Raw genomic sequence first — 19,457 nt, 5'->3', positions numbered from 1 at the left:
GGTGAGGATGCAATGATTGGCAATGGAGAGGCTGCAGATGGGCACTGATGAGGCCGCAATGATGAGTAATAGCGAGGCTGCAGATTGGCACTGATCAGGCTGCAATGGCGAGGTTGCAGATGGGCAATGATCAGGCTGCAGTGATGGCCACTTGCGAGGCTGCAAATGGGCACTGATCAGGCTGAGGGGAATGTGCAAGGAAAATAAAAAAAACAGCATTTTTGCTTGCATTTGATTTGGATGATAGAAATCAGCAGAGCATCCCCTAATTTTAGAGCTCACCCCTCAGAGCAACTGCATTTGCAGTACTCTTAAGCCCCGTACACACTATCCGATTTGTCTGCTGAGTTTTTTTCCTTCAGATTTACCAAAACCATGTAGTAGAAGGGCCTGCCTGATTGCATACACATTGAAACTCCTAAGGTTTGACCTCATATTCTATGGTTTTGGTAAATCTGAAGGAAAAACTCAGCAATCTGATAGTGTGTACAGGGCTTTACAGTGCACAGACTATTGGCCTTTTATTAAATCAAAGAAATTGGATAATCAGGCCAAATAACAACCTTAGAGATCCAGTGCCACTAAACACTCCTACCTACTGCTGATCTATCAAATTCGTTTTGTAGGCAGAGACCCAGTGACCTTGTTGCTTTAGTGATCTGAGCCTGTTCTTGCTATTTCTGTTCTTCATATACATAAGTGTAAATAAAGATAATGATCTGGCTATATGCATAACCCCTTTTTTTATTTATTTATTTTTTCTTAGGAAGAATTTTCTCATGTCTTTCAGCTTCTTTATAGTGCTGCCTTGTTGACTATAAATCAAGCAGCATTGTACAGGGCTATGAAAGCTGTGAGATATGACCCATCTGTAACATTTTTATTTTTTATTTATTTTTTGTCAAAAAAGAACCACCGACTTGCTTTTTATTTTAATAAAAAATTAATGTAATATGTATAATAAACTCTAAGTAGAATGTACCCTTTCACTCTTCCTTTGCTTCATCTCTCAAATGCAAGTTTTTTTTTTTTCTGCTATTCTCAGACTTCCTGTTCTAGGGTGGCTACGTTCATTCTCCATGCCATCCTTTCCTGAATGCACTACACATCTGTGTGCAGACCCATTCAGTGCTATTGGGATTTTAGTACACACAGTACAGCATGTGACCGGAAAAAACAGGACTGCTTGCTCAACAATTGCAGCAGAGAGGTGCATCAGTGAAGGATAGGGAACATGCTCCCGCTGCTGCCAATCAAAGTCAGTGAGCCAATGAGGAAATGGGGGAAGGGCCGGGCCACGGCTCTGTGTCTGAATTGACACATGGAACTGCGGCTTGGGTGCCCCAGAGCAAGCTGCTTGCTCTGGGGGGCAGTCAACTGGCGTGAGGGGAGGATGTGGGCTGCTCTGTGCAAATCCATTGTACAGAGCAGGTAAGTATAACATGTTTGTTATTTTAAAACAAACAAAATACACTTGTAGCACTTTAATTCAGCTTTTTAGGACACTTGGAAAAAGCTGCAGAACATTTCTTTGCTCCGCACTGTCACTGTATTGAAGAGGGAGCTTCCCACAGTATGCTTGATAATATATAAAAGCCCATTGCCTCTGTCTGCCTTGGCATTGTACAGTTGGACAGGCTATTTGCCAGGATCTACCCATGCTTCTATCCCCCCCCCCCAAACAAGAATTTCCTTTCACTGGTTTATCACTACTTTAAAGCTGAGTTCCACCAAAAAAAAACATTTAAAGTCAACAGCTACAAAAAGTGTAGCTGCTGACTTTTAATAATCTGGCAGTCACCTGTCCCACGTTCCAGCGATGCAGGTGTACGAAGCCCCACTCCTTTCCCCCTCTTCACGGAGCCAGCATTCTTGACATGTCAAATGTGGCATATCAGGGGGTCACCATCACTTTAAAGCAGAAGTTCCATTTTTGGGTGGAACTCTGCTTTAACTCTGACAGCGAGAAAATCCTTCCTCCCCCTATAGATGGAAGGTTCCTACAACAGATGTAAATCTGTCAGGTTGGGAAGGATTCTTCTGATCCTTGACAGCTCACAGAAAATGGTCAAGGGAGAGGCCATCTCCTCATCAATCATTTTGGAACTCAAAATTCAGAGCTGTCAAGCTGTCCCTTCAGCACTGGATCCCACTTCTAAAGGGACACCCAGTTTGGGTGCAGTGTTACAATGCCACCACAGAGGCATATATCGTCCATCAAAGGTGGCATGGGGAACCTGGCTGCCTTAAAGGAAGAAAAACAGATTATCCTGCAGACAGAAACTCACTGTCCAGCAAACTCCACATCCCAGAAGTAGACAGTTGGCAGGCAGACTATCTCAGTTGCCACCACCTGGACCAAGGGAAATGGTCTCTTCATCCAGATGTGCTCAATCTGATTGCAAAAAATGGGTCACTCTGTATGTGGACATCCTATTCTCAAGATACAACAAGCAACCTTTTATTTTTATCCAGAACCAGATCTGCCCTCAGATGTTTATCCACTGGTCTTGGTTCAGGCTTGTTTTTATGCCTTCCCTCATCTGAGCATTCTGCCTCACCTGCTCCACAAAATAAATCAGGAAGGGAACAAGGTGATTCTTATGGCACCAGTCTGGCCCAGAAAAACTTGGTACAGAGACTTCTTGCAGAAGACTCCTGGCCTCTTTCCAACAAACCAGATCTGCTCTTTCAAGACCCTTTTATTACAACTTGTTTCACAGTCTCTGGCTTTAATGGCATAGCTGTTGAAACCCAGGTCCTAAGTAATGAGAATGGTACCATTAGCAGTAATTGGCATGGATTCATTAAGAATCATTCTTGCCAAAACAATCTATTAACCTTCTATGAGGAGGTGAGTTGCCATATAGATAAAAGAAGGCACATTGATGTGGTGTATCTGGATTTTGCATTTGACACCGTTCCCCATAAACGTTTACTGTACAAAATAAGGCCTGTTGGCATGGATTATAGGGTGAGTACATGGATTGAAAACTGACTACAAGGGTGAGTTAAGAGGGTGTTGATATATATGGGAAGTACTCGGAAGGGTCAAGGGTGGGCAGTGGGGTCCCCCGGGGTTTTGTGCTGGGACCAATCCTATTTAATGTGTTCCCCAATTCCAGTAGAAGGTGCCGCGGCAAAGCTACGCCCCCCTTCCGCCTCCTTCCCCTGCCACCAGGCCGATTAGAAAGTGTAGCGCATATGTGCAGTAGGGAAAGTCTTCACTGCCGGGTTCCCTTACTGGCAATGGCGGCGACTGCACCCGTCAGCTGATCCGAAGATCGCCTGGGGTGCTGACATTGCGGGCTTTCTAGACAAGTAAGTGTCCATATATTATGTTTTGCACAGGGCAGCCTGGATCCTCCTCTTCAAGGCTCCTGATTCCTCCCTTCCATCTGGTGCCCCCACAGTAAGTAGCTTGCTATGGGAGCACCCGAGCAGCAGCTCCGTGTGTCCATTCAGACACAGAGCTGCCCTATGATCTCTCTCTCTCTCTCTCTCTCTCTCTCTCTCTCTCTCTCTCTCTCTCTCTCTCTCTCTCTCTCTCTCTCTCTCTCTCGATTGGCTAACTGACTTTGGCAGCATTGGGAGCCAATGGTGCCACTGCTGTGTCTCAGCCAAACTGCAGGTGGGAGTCTCAGAAGGCTGAGGGACTCATGAACATAACTGGACAGAGATGGGGGTGCTGGGGCAGCTGCCGCACACAGAAGTTTTTTTTTTTTATCTCAATGCATAATGTAAACTCCTTTTTAAAAACTTACTGTATGTGTCAAAATTCTAGATTAGCCTTTCTCAACCTTCAAAATAACTTTCCAGTCCCGGGGAACCGCTACCAAAAATGACTATATCTACAATTCGTGATACTTTAGTGGGATGGTCAATGGAGAGAATGCTCCTTACGTTTGTGGTCATTGGGGAAAAATTGCCCCCTTACAGATAGGTAAAAAGGGCAATGGTGTCAGTGGGAACTTGTCAGAGAGGCAGAAATTGCTCAATGAACCCCTAGCATCCTCTGGAGGAACCCTAGGGATCCCTGGAACCCTGGTTGAGGAACCCTGTTCTAGATAGTATGCAAAAAAAACACTCTATACAGAAATGTATCTACAATAATGGTATCCTAAATGACCACCAGCATGGATTTACGAAGGACTGTTCTTGTCAGACCAGCCTGTTATTGTTCTATGGGAAGTAAGTGAGAAATTGGATACTGGAAGTGGATGTAGTTTATTTAGATTTTGCAAAAACATTTGATAATTTATCCTAAAAATATTTAATCTGTAAAAGGTTGTGTTTGAGTTAATGAAAGTGTTTGTACATGGGTGGGAAACTGGTTACACAAAAAGGTCCAGGGTAGTGATAAATTACTCCTTCTTTAAATAGTCTAAAATTGTGAGTGGTGTGCCCCAGTGTTCTATCATGCCAGTTCTGTTCAGTTTCTTAATAATGATCTAGAGATTGGAATTATGAGCTTGATTTCACTGTTTGCTGATGATACCAAATTATGCAAGGAAATGGCTAAAATAATACAATAAAAAAAGATAAAATAGGGAATTGGGCAGTTACATGGCAGGTTTTAGTTTAAATACTGAGAAATGTATGTGCACTTGGGTGACAAAAATATACATGCAAGATGCACATTAGGAAGGGCTCTCATTGAATTGTTATTTGTATTATTATACAGGATTTATATAGCGCCAACAGTTTGCGGAGCACTTTACAACATTAGGGCAGACAGTAACAATAAAATTCAATACAGGAGAAATCGGAGCCCTGCCCACTAGAGCTTGTATTCTAAGATGCTTGCAATATTTTGTAAAAGGCACACATATTGCATGCAATAATTAAGTGAATTGCCCCGACAGTGTTCAGCTTTAGCTATACTCCCTTTTTGCAAGGTTTCTATTTCTCTGTGATTTTATTTATTTATTTTTTTAGGTTGCCCTTGCTTTTTTTTTTTTTTATGTTTATTTCTTTATTTGACATATTACAAGTTATAAACAGACCAAGTTACAGCATCAATATATATTTTACAGACATGTTGCCCTTACTTTTAATGAACCACAAACCATTTCGTTATGTTTTTTATTCTACCGCCCAACAGAAAACAGTTTCTAGGGAGAACACAGAACTGTGCATATACAATACAAACTGCCAATTTACTAATTCTGTATATAAAAAAAATAAAGGCATCCGTTTATTACAAAAAGCCAAGACTTTTTAATAACATTAATAACATTTCTTTAAATCACAAACTTAAGTATTCTTTGAAGTCCATCATCGTGTGTCTTGAGCGCATTTTATGTCGAAACAGCTGCCCTGTTTAATAAAAGTCTCAAACAATAGGACAACCCTCCTACCCCAAAGTAATGAGACTTGCTAGCTAGGTATATAGTCCCGTTGTCAGTGAATAGATGCTGAAGAGACCTTGGGATAATCAATGATGTAAAAGGATCTGACTGTGCTTGTAGATCAGACATGGCAATAGCATGCAATGGCTAGCAAAACACTGTCATGCATTGAAAGAGCAAGCATTCAAGAGCCTAATCAATAATTCTAACCCTTTACAAAACACTGGTTCAGCCTCATCTTGATAATGGAGTTTAGTTTTTGTCCTCAATCTGCAGGAATGATGTTGTTTAGAGTTGAACTAAGGACAACAAAATTAACGAGGATGGAGGACCTTGGCTATGAGGATCAATTACAAAGATTAGTTATTCACTCTGTAGGAGAGGTGCATAAGAGGGGATATGATTACAGTGTACAAACACTATATATCAAAGTTGACTCCAATAACCGTACTAAACTGTTTACCCAAAGGTTCCTAAAAAGGAGCGTTTTCATCATTTTAAGTTAGAAGAAAGTACACTGAGTGGTTGTAAACCCAGATCACAAAAAGTAAACTGAACATATTTGCTAACTTGGCAAAGTAGCATAACTCATTTGTGCACAGTCTGACAGGGAAACGAACATCCTGTCATCTGTAATCCTCCCCTGTTTGCTGCTGAAAAAAATACAACGCAAGCAAAAATAAGGTGCCGTCACTCCTTTGATTAACAGACCCACTCAGGAGACATGCACCCTACACTCATGTATGAGTCTCCTCTGTAGAAGTGTGCTTAGTTGTAAGTGCATGTAAACCTCATATGCATCAGTTCTCAAAGACGTGAACCATTTTATAGTATGTCAAAAGAAATCCAAAGTGCTGTATTTTTACTTCAAATGGTTGTAAAGGCAGGTTTTTTTTTTTTTTTTACCTTTTTAATGCATTCTATGCATGAAGGTAAAAAAAAGCCTTCTGTGTGCGGCAGCCCCCCTAATAGTTACCTGAGCTTGATCTTCCTCCAGCGATGTGTTCGAGAGCCTTGGCTGTCCGGGGACTCTCCCTCTTCAGCTACATGTCAGAATAGACAGCTGTGGCTGGGGAGCGAACCTGCGCAGGTGCTCACATAGCAAACTGCTTGCTGTGGGAACACTCGGCAGGAGGGAGGGGCCAGGAGCGGAAACGTTTTTTTTTTTTTTTTTTTTTTTTTTTACCGTCGGAGCAGTAAAAATGTGGAGCCCCCTACCCTAGGAAGTGGTACTAGCTGAGAGCATCAACAACTTTATTTTATTTTTACAATTATTTTAGATGTCTTCCTCAGGAAGCAAAATGCACAAAGTTTTGGAAATTATTAGAGACTAAAACTCATACATATAGGTTGAACTGGCTGTAACTGTCTCCTCTGGGCTGGGAGAGATTAGATGGAATGAACATATAAACCTTGCTCCAGTTGCTGGTTTGGCAGCTTTTTATCTGGCATTAGCCCACTTTGGCAGTTATTCCAGAAAGGAAAAAAAATATTTGCTATGACTGCTTATGAAGTGTTGGCTGTTCATCCATATCTGCTTGTCTAACTCTATCCTCTCACCAGACTGACAAAGCTGCTGTCCAAAGGTTTTTGCTTTAATGCTTCATCCAGAAACACCCTAAGACAGAAAGAATGTTACTGAATGAATCACTGGGTAAAATCCCTTCTAGACTTTTTGGCCAAGATTAGGTGTAGTGTCTATTCTTATTGGTGTCCAGTAAGGACACTCCACGGTCCTTATGGCTGGAAGGGCTGTTTGTATAGTGCTGATGCTTGTATGATGGGAGTCTTGAGTTATCTTCCTGATAGGCAGGGAAACCAAATAGGGTGTGGGTTGGGAGTACTTGGCATGAAGGATTCCAATGGGCCCAATGAAGCTGTGCTATCTGGTCTGGTCGGGCTGGGAAGACAGAGAGCCCCCTATGTCAAGTACCTCTTGGGAATGCTTTTAGTATCACTATGGGTTTGGGACCCCACAGCGAGAATAAGCACTAGGCTACGACATCACTTGTTTTTGTTTTTTCTGCAATACGCCTCATAGGCTAACCAATGCACCTGCACTGTACTGGCCTTATTCAAGATCTCCTGGATACATCTACGCCACTGCCACTGTTTAGTATGTTCAACGTGTCTTTCTGCCCTCCTCAGACTGGGTCCAAGCATGCTATGTATTGAATATGTTTAGACTAAATGCAAAAACCCTCCTAAATAGTATGGTTCTATTCAGTTTGGATACTTTATTTGTAGGTTTTAATTTTTCCTCTGGTGCTTTTCTTCTTTATTTAATCAAGACTGATAATCCTTTTTTTTTTTGTCTTCTAGAAAATAAACAGAGTCATTTTTGTTGGCAACTTTCTCCGTGTTAACACACTGTCTATGAAGCTTCTCGCATATGCATTGGATTATTGGTCAAATGGTCAACTGAAAGCCTTGTTTCTGGAACATGAGGTCTGTATTAAGAATATATTTTATATATTTTGTGCCCCATATGCATACAGCTGTTTAGGTTTTATGCACACAAGCATCTTGATTCAACAGAACCTAAACATTCTATTCGCTTGTTCTCTTTATTGAATGAAATAACTTTTAAAAGTAATATATTTGCTGCTTTAAATGAGTTTGACTATAGCCATCATTAAATCGTGAAATATTATGGCCTCATGCATATTGGACGTTTTTACAGCAGCTGTTTTTGGCTTTGGACATTTTTTTTGATAGTCAATAAACTCCCCATCATGTTATCCATGTGTCCATGCCCACATAGGCTGTTATCAGCAGTTTTTGGCTGGGGTGTTTCTTGGCTTTAAAAAAAAACCCAAATCCAGTGGGCTCTGAGAGGAGCTTTTCAGCTGAAAAAAATGCCAATAAACGCTAAAAACATTTTTGAGCCATTTAAAAAAAAAAAAAAAAACGCTATTGCAAAAACCTTAAAAAAAACGTTGAAAAACTCACTGCAAAGCTACTGCCTTTTTTATAACATTGTTTTAACGTCCAGTGTGCATGAGTCCTGAAAATGACTGATCATGCCAAAAAACTGGAAAATCTAGGGGCTCTTTTGATACCAAGCCAAGGTCAGGTAGACCAAGAAAGATTGCAGCAACAACTGGTAGAATAATTGTTCAGATAACCCACAGGTAACCGCAGGAGAAATACAGGCTGCTCTGGAAAAAGATGGTGTGGGTTTTAAACACTTACGGACTGCCCGCCGTCGTTATACGTCGGCACGTCCAAGAGGGCTATCGTTGTTATGACAGCAGCCAGCTGCCATAACCCCGGTATCATCTTCTTCAACGGGCGGTCTACTTTCAGATAAAAGTGGTCTCGAGATCACTTTTATCGGCGGCGGGAGAGGGCCCCCACCACGCTCCCGTGCCCTCCGCTGCTTACCGGAGCTGCCAGCAGCAGCTGAGGCGATCGGATCCTGTGTCCTCTGTGGTATGGCGCTGAGTGAGGGGAGGATGGCCCCCACTTGGCTCCATACCAATACAGGGCAGAAGCGACGTCAAAACTTCACCTCCGCCCATAGCTCTTAAATCAACTTTTCTTTAAATTTAACAAATTTTTTATTGCATTTTAGTGTAAATATGAGATCTGAGGTTTTTTGACACCAGATCTCATATTTAAGAGGTCGTGCCATGCTTGTTTTCTATTACAAGGGCTGTTGTAATAGGAATAAAAGTGAGACAATTTTTTTTTTAAAAAAAAGAACAGTGTAAAATAAGAGGTATAATAAGTAAGAAAAAAAAATTAAACGCACCCCGTCCCGCCGAGCTTGTGTGCAGAAGCAAACACATACAAAAACGTGTTCAAACCACACGTCAGGTATCACTGCTATCGTTTGAGTGAGAGCTATAATTGTAGCCCTAGACCTCCTCTGTAACTCAAAACATGCAACTGAAAAATTTAGAATTTTTTTTTTTTAATATTGCATATGGAGATTTTTAAGGGTACAAGTTTGCCGCCATTGCACAAGCAGAGGCACTTTTGAAGCGTGACATGTATCAATTTATCAATTTACTTGGCATAACATCATCTTTCACAATATAAAAAAATTGGGCTAACTTACGGTTTTATTTTTTAATTTACAAAAAAAGTGCGCTTGTAAGACTGCTGCTCAGATACGTTGTGACAGAAAGTATTGCAATGACTGGCATTTTATTCTCTAGGGTGCAATTCATTTCTATGTAATTTTCTAGTAAAAAAAAAAAGATTTTAACTTGTAAACAAGTTTTGAAAAATAGGCCCGGTCTTAAAGTGGTTAAGGAGCATGATACTTGAACAAAAAAGAGCTGCATGGTCAAGTAACCAGAAAGAAGCCTTTACTGTACAAGTTCCACAAAAAAGCTTGGTTAAAATATAGCCAACAACACCTTTACATGCCTCATTGGTGTTTTTGTGGCATTGGCGCAGTAAAGGCTTCCTTCTCGCAGCTCAACCATGCAGCTCTTTTCTGTTCAAGTATCGTTGAATTGTGCTCCTTTAAAAAAGGACCACACTGTCTTTTTAGAGAGTAGCCTGTATTTCTCCTGCGGTTACTTGTGGGTTTTTCTTTGTATCCTCTGCAATTCTTCCGCCAATGGTGGCTGCAATCTTTCTTGGTCTATCTGACCTTGGCTTGGTATCAAGAGCACCTCATTTTCCACTTCTTAATGAGTGATTAAACAGTACTGACTAGCATATGCAAGGCTATGGATATCTTTTGATATCCCTTTCCATCTTTGTAAAGTTTCATTACCTTGTTAAACAGGTCTTTTGACTGTTCTTTTCTACCACCTCACTCAGTATCTAGTCTGCTTGGTGCATCCATGTGAGAGCTAACAAACTCATTGACTATTCATACACAGACACTAATTGCTAATTAAAAAGCCCCAAATGAAGGAAATGAACCTTTTGGTTTCAATATTTTTGTTAGGTTTTTACAAACTTGAAATACATGAAGTAGAATGTAGAACAAATATAGCTGTGACATTATAACATGCTTTATATTAACATCGGTCTGACAATTGCAACTATGGATTTACAGTCCTGTTAAGGCGGAAACTTATTCTTAAACATTGTTAACCATATGCTAAAGGGACCTTCCTTCCCTCCAGGCACCCCAGCCGGGATCTCGCTGTGCCATATAGTGAAGGGCTACCCCTCTGAACTTAAGGGCTATGTCTATTATTCTATTAAAATACATAATATGGACATTATCAACTTTGGGAAAGCATCCAATTGTGTGGTGTTACAAAACAGATTAACTGGAAATGGATAGATAACAATCAAATGAACTGAAGGTTCCAGTGCTTGGTAATGGACTATTCTTGAACACAGTGGTACTATGAAGAAGGTAGGCTGAGAGAGAGAGAGAGAGAGAAAAAGAGTGGGGGGAGATGGGGTCTGGGGTTATGTGTGGCTCTCCTAGTTTAGTGTGAGTGTTCAGATAAATGTGGATTGGGCCTTTTTGAACCAATCCATCCATGCTTCCCAGTGTTTTTTGCGGTTTTGGGCAGAAAGCCTTCTGCGTTCATACATTCTGTGTAGGTGTGTCGCTCGAATAACTTCTGTACAGGAAAGCTGATCTGAGGATTTCCAATTACGGGCTAAGGTCAGTCTTGCAGCTAGGCATATATGCGTGACTATACATTGGAGTCCATGTGGGTAGTTCTCAATTCCAATATTGAGGATTGCCAGTTCTGGGGTTGGTGGTGTGGTAATGTGTGTGTGACCTCTGATATTAGGTGAAATATATCTTTCCAGAATAGAGCTAGTTTAGTCAGGCCCACAAAATGATATAAGGTCCCTGGTAGTCCACACTGTCTCCAACAGGTAGGTTCTGCAGTTGGGTTGTACATGTGGAGCTGTGTTGGGGTAATGTACCATCTAAGGTTCAGCTTGTATGTGAGTTCCTAGAGGTTAGCAGATTTTGTTGCTGAGTGATTGGCTCCCAGTGCGTTTTGCCATTGTTGCGGGGTATACGAAGTACCCGTGTCCTTTTCCCATTTTAACATGGGGGGGGGCAATTTTTCAAAAGTGGTTTTGCCTTCCAACATGGCATAGAAAAGTGTAATACCTTTGGCTGAGGTTTTACTACCTGAAAGGTATTGCCATGCTTCTAACAGAATGCTTATGTGGAGATAGGGATTTCGCATTAAACAGGCAGTTATTTGGATATATTTAAAGTAGTCTTTTGCGGGGAGTGAAAAGTCTTGCTGTAATGGTGAAAGGTTGTAGATACTCGTTAGTATACAGGTCTGCAATTTGAGTTAAGCCTTTTTCTTTCCGTGAAGTTATCTGTATGTCCCGGATCAGTAAATTGAGTATTTCTATGGGAGGGGAATTTCGCAGGCTTTGGTAGTTGTATGCAGGTTGGTGAGTAAGTGAGCGAACGCAGCTGTCGATGCTTTTATGGTTGGAGATGGGTGGTACTTGGAGGGCTTCAATAGAGCTCCAGTGGTTATTGGGGTCAGGAGTAAACTATGCACTAATTTGTGCTAGAATTGCTGCATTGTAATAATCTGTAATATTGATAAATCCTATCCCACCTACTCTGTTGTGTTTTGTGAGGATGTTTTGTGCTATTCTAGCTTTTTTACCCTGCCAGACAAATTTTCTAAGTAGGGATTGAACTTGTGTAAAGAAGGACGTTGATATAGGAATGGGTAGTGCCCTAAATAAGTAAAGCAGTTGAAGTTTAAGGATTTTGAATGCTGCGAGTCTACCTGAGCTGGAGAGCGTTAATTTGGATATTTTTTCTAAGTCTTTAGGAAGAGTGTTTAGGAAAGGAATGAAATTGGTTTTGTACAGAGCTGCTGTGGTGCTTGTGAGGGTAGTGCCAAGGTAATTGAGAGACTCTTTAGACCATGCATATTGATAGTTACTTTGCACATAGTGTTGTTGTTGTTGTTGCTTTGACATTACTAGAGGTAGTATGTATAACTTGGATATATTCATTTTTGAATATGAGACGCAACCAAATTCATCCTGTATTGTTTGCAATAAAGCCAGGGAAGAGATGGTGTTGGTCAGTGAAAATATGATGTTGTCAGCAAAAAGGCTGATCTTGTGCTCTGTATCGCCAATACTGATACCCGAAACGCTCACTTGAGATCTGACTTTTGCTGCAAGGGGTTCAATCATCAGGTCAAAGATTAAGGGTGAAAGGGAGCAGCCTTGCCTTGTACCGTTGGTTATGCTAATAAACTTGAGCTGAAGGGGAGGAGTAGAGAGCTAAGATTGCTGAAAGGATATGTCCCTGAAAGCCAAATTTTTCAAACGTCATTTTCAAATATTGCCAGTGAACCCTATCTCCGCATTTAAAGATAGAAGCAAAGAAGGCATTCGATGGGTCACTGCGTGATGGATGATGACCATTCGCTGTGTCACATCAGTGGTCCCTTGATGAAACCCGATTTGGTCAGGGTGAATCAGTACTGGCAACAAGTCAATCAGCCTGTTCGCTTTTACCTTTGCATATAATTTTACATCATGGTTGAGTAGTGAGATAGGACAGAAATTTTATGTTAAGTTAGGCTCTTTGCCAGGCTTCGGTATCGTAATAATTAAAGCTGTCAGCATTTCCTGGGGGAAAGAGGCTGAGGAGGCAGCAGAATTAAACAGAGGGGTAATAAACTCAGTAAGTATGTGGCTAAATTGTTTATAATACTCTCCCACAAAACCATCAGGCCCAGGTGCTTTGTTGTTTGGTAGTGTTTTAATGGCATTTGCAATTTCTTCTGATGTGAACGGGGCATTAAGCTCATCTAGTTGAAGTGGAGTTAGACTAGGTAGGTGGACCGAGTCTAAAAAGGCCTTTATTTGCAAAGGTGTGAGTTGGGACTGGCTTATCTTGTCTTTCAGATTGTAAAGTTTACTATAGTATGCGCTAAATGCATTTGCAATGTCTTGCGGGTTTGTCAATTTGGAGTTTGTAGTAGGATGGTAAACATAGGGGATGGGAGATTTGGTGAAGTGGCCCTTGATCTGGTGGGAGAGCAATTTACCCGGCTTATTACCTTCAGCGTAGAACATCATTTTGAGCCGTTTCTGGAACCTGTCATGTGTTTCCAATAAAAGAGCTCTGAGTTATAATCTGAGCGCTATTAACCTCCCTGGCGGTGATCCCGAGTCTGGCTCGGGCTGGGATTTCCGTACCATAAGCGGTAACCCTGAGCCAGACTCGGGATCGCATCACTGGATACAGGGAGGACACAGGGAGTTACTTACCTTGTCCCCTGGATCCAGCGATGTCCTCCGCGCTGTGTGATCGAGCTGTCCTCTCGATTCACACAGTGCCTGAGTACCGCCGAGCTCCGTTCCCTGCGACGTTACAGCGCACGGGAGCGTAGATCGGCGCCAAATTCCAAAAAGTTAAAACACATTAAAACACACACTACTTTAATCTTACAGATTACAGTACTGTATAAAACAATTACACACCCCCTTTGTCCCTAGTGGTCTGTCCAGTGCCCTGCATGCACTTTTATATTATAAATACTGTTTTTTCTGCCTGGAATTTGGAGATTGTCCATGGCAACCAAAAAGTGTCCCTTTATGTCAAAAGTGATTTTAGACCAGCTAGAAAACAGCGATAATAAATTAGAATCACTTGCAGAATTGAGCGATAGCGATTTGTGGGGAAATTCCTCATCAAACACTAAATCTAATGACAGCGACAATTCTGCAAATTAGCAAATTTCTGTGTTTTTGGATTTGCTTACATTATTGAATAATTTTTATTATTTATTATATTATAAACTTTTTCATACCCGGGATGTCTGCTAGACTCTGGTTTGAACAGATTTAAGAGAGTTATTCCTAAGAATTACAGGACTACAATATAAAACGCCAAATTTCCATGCAAAATAATTGTACCTCTTTCAGCACCTAAAACCAGAACTAATCATACCGCCAGGAAGGTTCATTGAGATTTAAGTGCTTGTGTTGGATGTTGTTTGTTAAGGAGATCAATTGATTGAATGTCTGCTAAGAGTTTGTCCATTCGCTGCCTCCTCTGCCTTTTTATCCCTAGCTCCCAGTTGAATAAAGAGTCGCTGTTTTGCGTAAAGAATCACACTAGGTTGTCGTGTAGTATTTGGGCGTATGGTTCGGATTGCAGTATCCTGGTATTCAGGCTCCAGAGATATGCTGGGGTGACTTTCGCAGTGTCCTCTATAGTTATACTCACAGGGGAGTGGTCAGACCAAGTAGTTAGATGGATATGTGAAGAGGAGACTTTTTGTAGAGTCCGGGGGTAGGTTAAAAAGAGGTCAATGCGTGAATATGAATTGTGGCATGGGGGAAAAAAAAGGAAAAGTCTTTCTCATCTGCTTGTAGGCATCTCCAGACATCATATAAGCGTAAGTCATGCAGGAGAGAGTTTAAAGTTTGTCTTCCTCGCTTGGTGTGGGAAGACAAGTCCATTTCAGGGTCAGGGGTACTGTTGAAGTCTCCACACCAAATAATCGTACCTTGCTTCATCACCTCTACTTTTTTTTATGCAGCTTTCTTAAAAATCGGGCGTGGTGATTGTTAGGTACATATACATTGACAATGGTGTAGGGGACATTGTTGATGTTGCAAGCTAAGATTATATAGCGACCTTCAGGTTCCTTAATGCATTGTGAGGGTTGGAAAGCCAAAGAATTTTTAAAAGCGATTTAGGGCTCCTTTCTTTTTCTGAGCCGCCTTAGCTGTGTAAACAGTGCTAAAGTTCTTATTGCTACAGGAGGGTGGGTTGCTGGCTTGAAAATGTGTTTCCTGTGCGCATATGTCACATTTGGTCTGTTTGGCTAAAGCCTAGAGAGAGGCTCTTTTCGCCGTGTGGTTAAGTCCCTTGGCGTTTATTGTTACAATTTTGATTGTCATAGTTGTTATAAGAATGTCAATAGTGTGGAGCTTGGTACCTTTTTTCTCGACGATCAAGAAGTTGGTGTCTAGTCCTTCTGCTGCTTTTTTGGTTGCTGCTCTCTTTGGGGAAGGGAGGAAGAGGGATGGAAAAAAAATAATAAAAAAATAGTTTGTATCGTTTTGTCAGTTCTCAGATAATTGTTTGCTGCAGGAGCCTTCAGTTAACTGAGGAACAAAGGAGTACTCCCAAGTTGTAGGCAATAATCCAACAGTGAAATTGCGTCTTGGGAAATGGGAACCAATAGTAATAAGGTGGTGTTTCTTATTGTATGTCCATGGCACAATAGTGCCTAGAAACACTAAACGGGGGTAAAGAGTCTTATAAGACCAATCATGAGCAGGTAGGCGGTATGTGTCTTCCCCGTCCCCTTAGTTAGTGGGGTGGCTTCTGTGGCTCCTTGGAGGAAGAGATGCTGCCAAAGGAAGTGTTACTTTGGTCCATAGGTGTCATATCACTGGAGGCCGGAATGATATTATTCCATTCCTGCATTAACTGCAATCCTTGCTGAACGGAAGAAACCATGTGTTTCGATCCCCCGTGGCTGATGGAAATTTTAGCGGGTGCTATCCATTGGTATTGGATTTGGTTGTTTTAGTTATTGTGTCAAGTTGTCTGCGTCTACTCAGTGTGTGCTGAGATAAGTCAGTGTATATTTGGAGGTGGCTATATGGGTCAGGCAAAGTTGCCATTCCTCTTACTTTTTGCATGAATTGCTCCTTAATGTGGAAAACGTGTACTCTGAGAATTATGTCTCTGGGCACTGCGTCCAGTAGAAACGTGGGTTTTGGTAGCCTATGTATGCGATTTTGGACTGATTCAGGGACTCCATGGATTTTAAAGTTATTGCATCTGGCTCTGTCCTCTAAATTTGCCAATTTGTCGGTTTCATGGGCCTGTGCTTCCTGGGTGTCTATTATGATGTTTATTGTGTTTGTCATGTCTCCCACATCTGCTTCCAAGTGAGTGATTCTGTCATCTAGCACACCTATGCTTTTGCCAAAACTGTGCATGAGTGAAAGCATATCTGATTGTAGTGAACTTCTGAGCGACATAAGCCTTTTTTTTGAGTGTAGTATCCATGACAGCCTGTCCTACCGTGGGGAATGAGGCTATGGCGTCTGGTTGCAGGCTCTGCTGAGGGAAGACATAGGGCATGTCACTAGCATGGCCTCTGTCCTGGGCCACCCCTGTGGCATCTAACCTCATCTTTGCTTTCGCTGGACTGTTGGTGGTCAGTGTCCCGGGAGGAGAGTGTAGAGGATCCCCTCTGTTGCTACACTTACCAGTGCATCTTCCGATGTATGGGAGTCTCCCTCTGCGAGGAGAAGCTGCGGCCCCCGCCTGTGTTCTCTGCCCGTCCGTTGCGGCGCCATTTTGGCTGCGCCGTGCGTACGGCTGATACATGAATGTCGTCAGCTTGCGGGGCCGTCTGGTCTCCTTCCTCTTCAGCGACATCACCCCTGGATATTGCGGGTGATAGTGCCGATCGGCAGGGGTCTTCTTTCGGCTGGGGTATGCTGCAAGTCACTGTATTTAGCCGTTGATGTGGAGAGCTCTCTTCTCAGGCAGCCATTCTAGTCACGTGCTGGACACGCCCCCAAAATTAACCTTTTAATTGCCATTTTAAACTGTGTATGCCACCTTCTGTGTCTGTACCAAGGCCAAACATTTCAGAGTATGTAAACCTTTTATCACGGTGATGTGTTATTATTATTTTAGAAAGGATCAGAAAAACTAATAAACTGTTAATAAATGGCTTCATGCGATTGCTATCCTTAAATAAAGACAGTTGTTTTTTGTTGGCATGATCAGACATATTTTCAATATTAATGCTAAAATTTCACAATTTCTGTCAGGGTATGCAAACTTTTGAGCACAACTGTATATTTACAAAGGAGGGAGGAGTATTGTAGTACTGAGTTTTTCCCTGCATATAGCACGTTGACATTTTGATATTGGCTATACAGCACATGCACTTTATGATATTGAGTAAGACGGGTGTATTATAACACGGAAATTTTGTTACATTTTTATGTTTTCACAAGTTTTAGGGATTCATTTTATATTCATGGTTTTAAATATTTTATTTTGCACAAGTAAGGGTCGTAGTACGGTAGCATTTGTGGAATTGATTCCTGCTGCTGTGTGAGCCACTGAGGAGAGGGAGACGCTGATCTCATGCACATTGTAAATCGAGATGGGGCTCAGGTAAGTATAAGTGAAGGAAAGAGTGGGGAGCTGCACCTAGAATGCATTAAGATAAATAAAAAAAACCTTCTGCCTTTTTAGAACCACTTTAAGTAATTGGACACTCATTTAAATCATGCTTGTTAGGGGTTCAGAGACCTGAAAATTATAGCAAGTGTTCTTCAATGGTAAAATGCTTGATAAAGGCATCAAACACTTAGTATGTGATTATCTCTTAATTGCATACCTGTTCTAATTAATTTTATTTTTTTTCTCCTTCAGGGTTATTTTGGTGCTGTTGGTGCTCTATTAGGATTGACCAATTTTTCTTGAATTGCCATACATTATCAAGTTGAAGAAATATGACCTTTGTTTCCCAAGTTTTAGAAATACAAAATTTGTATACATCAAGGAAGAACTATGGCTCAAAGTTGGTGGGCATTCATATATTTTTTTTTGGTGGTGTTTTAACTTGTTTCAATAATGTCATGAGCAATCCACAGGAAAGCCATCGCAGTCTGCCATCGAATGGAACATACACAGTGCTTGCCTTTTCAGTAGTCATTATTTTTGTATACTGAACCAGTATTAAGGAAAAGAAAAACAGAGGAATGAACATACTGTGCTGCACTGACTTTAAACATTCACATTCACGTTATTGGCAGCTAATGTCTTAACATGGATTTTCCATATGATATGCGTCTAGTATGCATCTAGTATGTCTTGTATCAATGCCACAAATTTAAGTTTGACCGATCTTAACTGTGATAAAGCTTACTGACTTTAGTCATTCCTTTTATTGTTATGAAGGGCCAGTTTGTGGCTTTTCATTTTAAGTAGCATTTTGTTTTTTGTAATTCCATTTCTCCCGGCATTTATAAAGGGGACACAATAGATCTTTGGTTCTAGGAGGTGGAGCTTTGCGTCTAGGAGGCTGAAAACTAGGCAGATCTGAAGGTACAGCTCATCCTAGTGGCTATACATGCTACACGTGTTGATTAAGCCAGTTTCACTTTGTGTCCATAGGAGGTAGATTGTCTGTTTTTTGTCTTGAGCTCTGTAAGGTCTAGGTGCCTTGGATTTTTGCATTATCATTCATACTCAACAGCTGCTGGCCATGTCATTCTTTTATCTCCTATATCTTGAAAATTCATCCTAGCAGCAGATGTGTACGTCATTATCATACCAGACCAGTATCAGCTTCAGAAGCTCATTCCCTCAATGTCATGTTGGACCCCTTGGCTTACAGAAACCACATTCTCAGTGTCATGCCAAACTCTAGATTCGGAGAGTCACTGACATTTTTACTGCCCTTACAAATGGTGAAAAGGCTGTAGGAGAGTTTGTTTCTCTACTTGATATTTATTATATAACCTACTGGGATGGAAGAAGCTTTACATTAATACCACCTGTTAACTTCCCTGAAGCCTTTTTCCCAAGCCCAAATTACCTTCTATTATACTCATTCTCAGAGGAATTGGTAAAAAAAAAAAAAAAAAAATGGTCTGCTCCACTATTGCCAGACCCACCTGTAGGAAGCCTAAAAAGTCAACAATAATTCCTGTTGCCAATTCTGCTTTTCTAAGTATTGAGTTGAAAAAAACGAATATCTTTGTTAAGCTATTCTTCTTCAGCAGCTGGTTCTGCACACAAACTTTTTTTGACCTATACCTGGGTGTCTCAGGCTACTGCGAAGTGGTCAAGAATCAGGCAGCAGGACCTTGTGTCTAAAGGCTCATCCCAACACCTGAACAATATGCTGGGTCAGTTGGTCCAGGCAGCCAAGTACATATGTAACACCTCTCTGGATGGAGAGTGATTGCCCACATCACCTCAAGTGCTGGTCCTTGGGCTACGAGTCCTTTTTTTTTTTTTTTTTTTTTTTTCCCAATGTCCCTTTTTAAGAGATCACTATTTTTGGGCATCCATTGAAAGTCTTTTCTTGGCTTTGGACAACAGGGTGGAGTAAAGTTTGTTAAGGTTTGTCGAATTCTGTTTTTGCAACATCACAGTCGCCTGGGAGAAGG

General features: G+C 41.3%; 1 protein-coding gene across 1 annotated transcript in view; it reads left to right on the top strand.

Moving 5' to 3' along the window:
* PANK3 (pantothenate kinase 3) overlaps positions 1-18,216 on the top strand; it is a 72,267-nt gene extending 54,051 nt beyond the window's left edge. Inside the window, exons 7-8 of the mRNA XM_077473500.1 lie at positions 7,674-7,799; positions 17,713-18,216. Coding sequence (XP_077329626.1) covers positions 7,674-7,799; positions 17,713-17,763 — 177 coding nt within the window. The 3' untranslated portion in view covers positions 17,764-18,216. The remainder of the gene's footprint in view (positions 1-7,673; positions 7,800-17,712) is intronic.
* Positions 18,217-19,457: the final 1,241 nt, after the last annotated feature.

Source organism: Lithobates pipiens, unplaced genomic scaffold (assembly GCF_037356315.1).
Source record: "Lithobates pipiens isolate NorthernLeopardFrog02 unplaced genomic scaffold, aLitPip1_a1.2 Scaffold_8, whole genome shotgun sequence".
NCBI lineage: Eukaryota > Metazoa > Chordata > Amphibia > Anura > Ranidae > Lithobates > Lithobates pipiens.
This window is presented reverse-complemented; position numbering and strand designations above follow the sequence as displayed.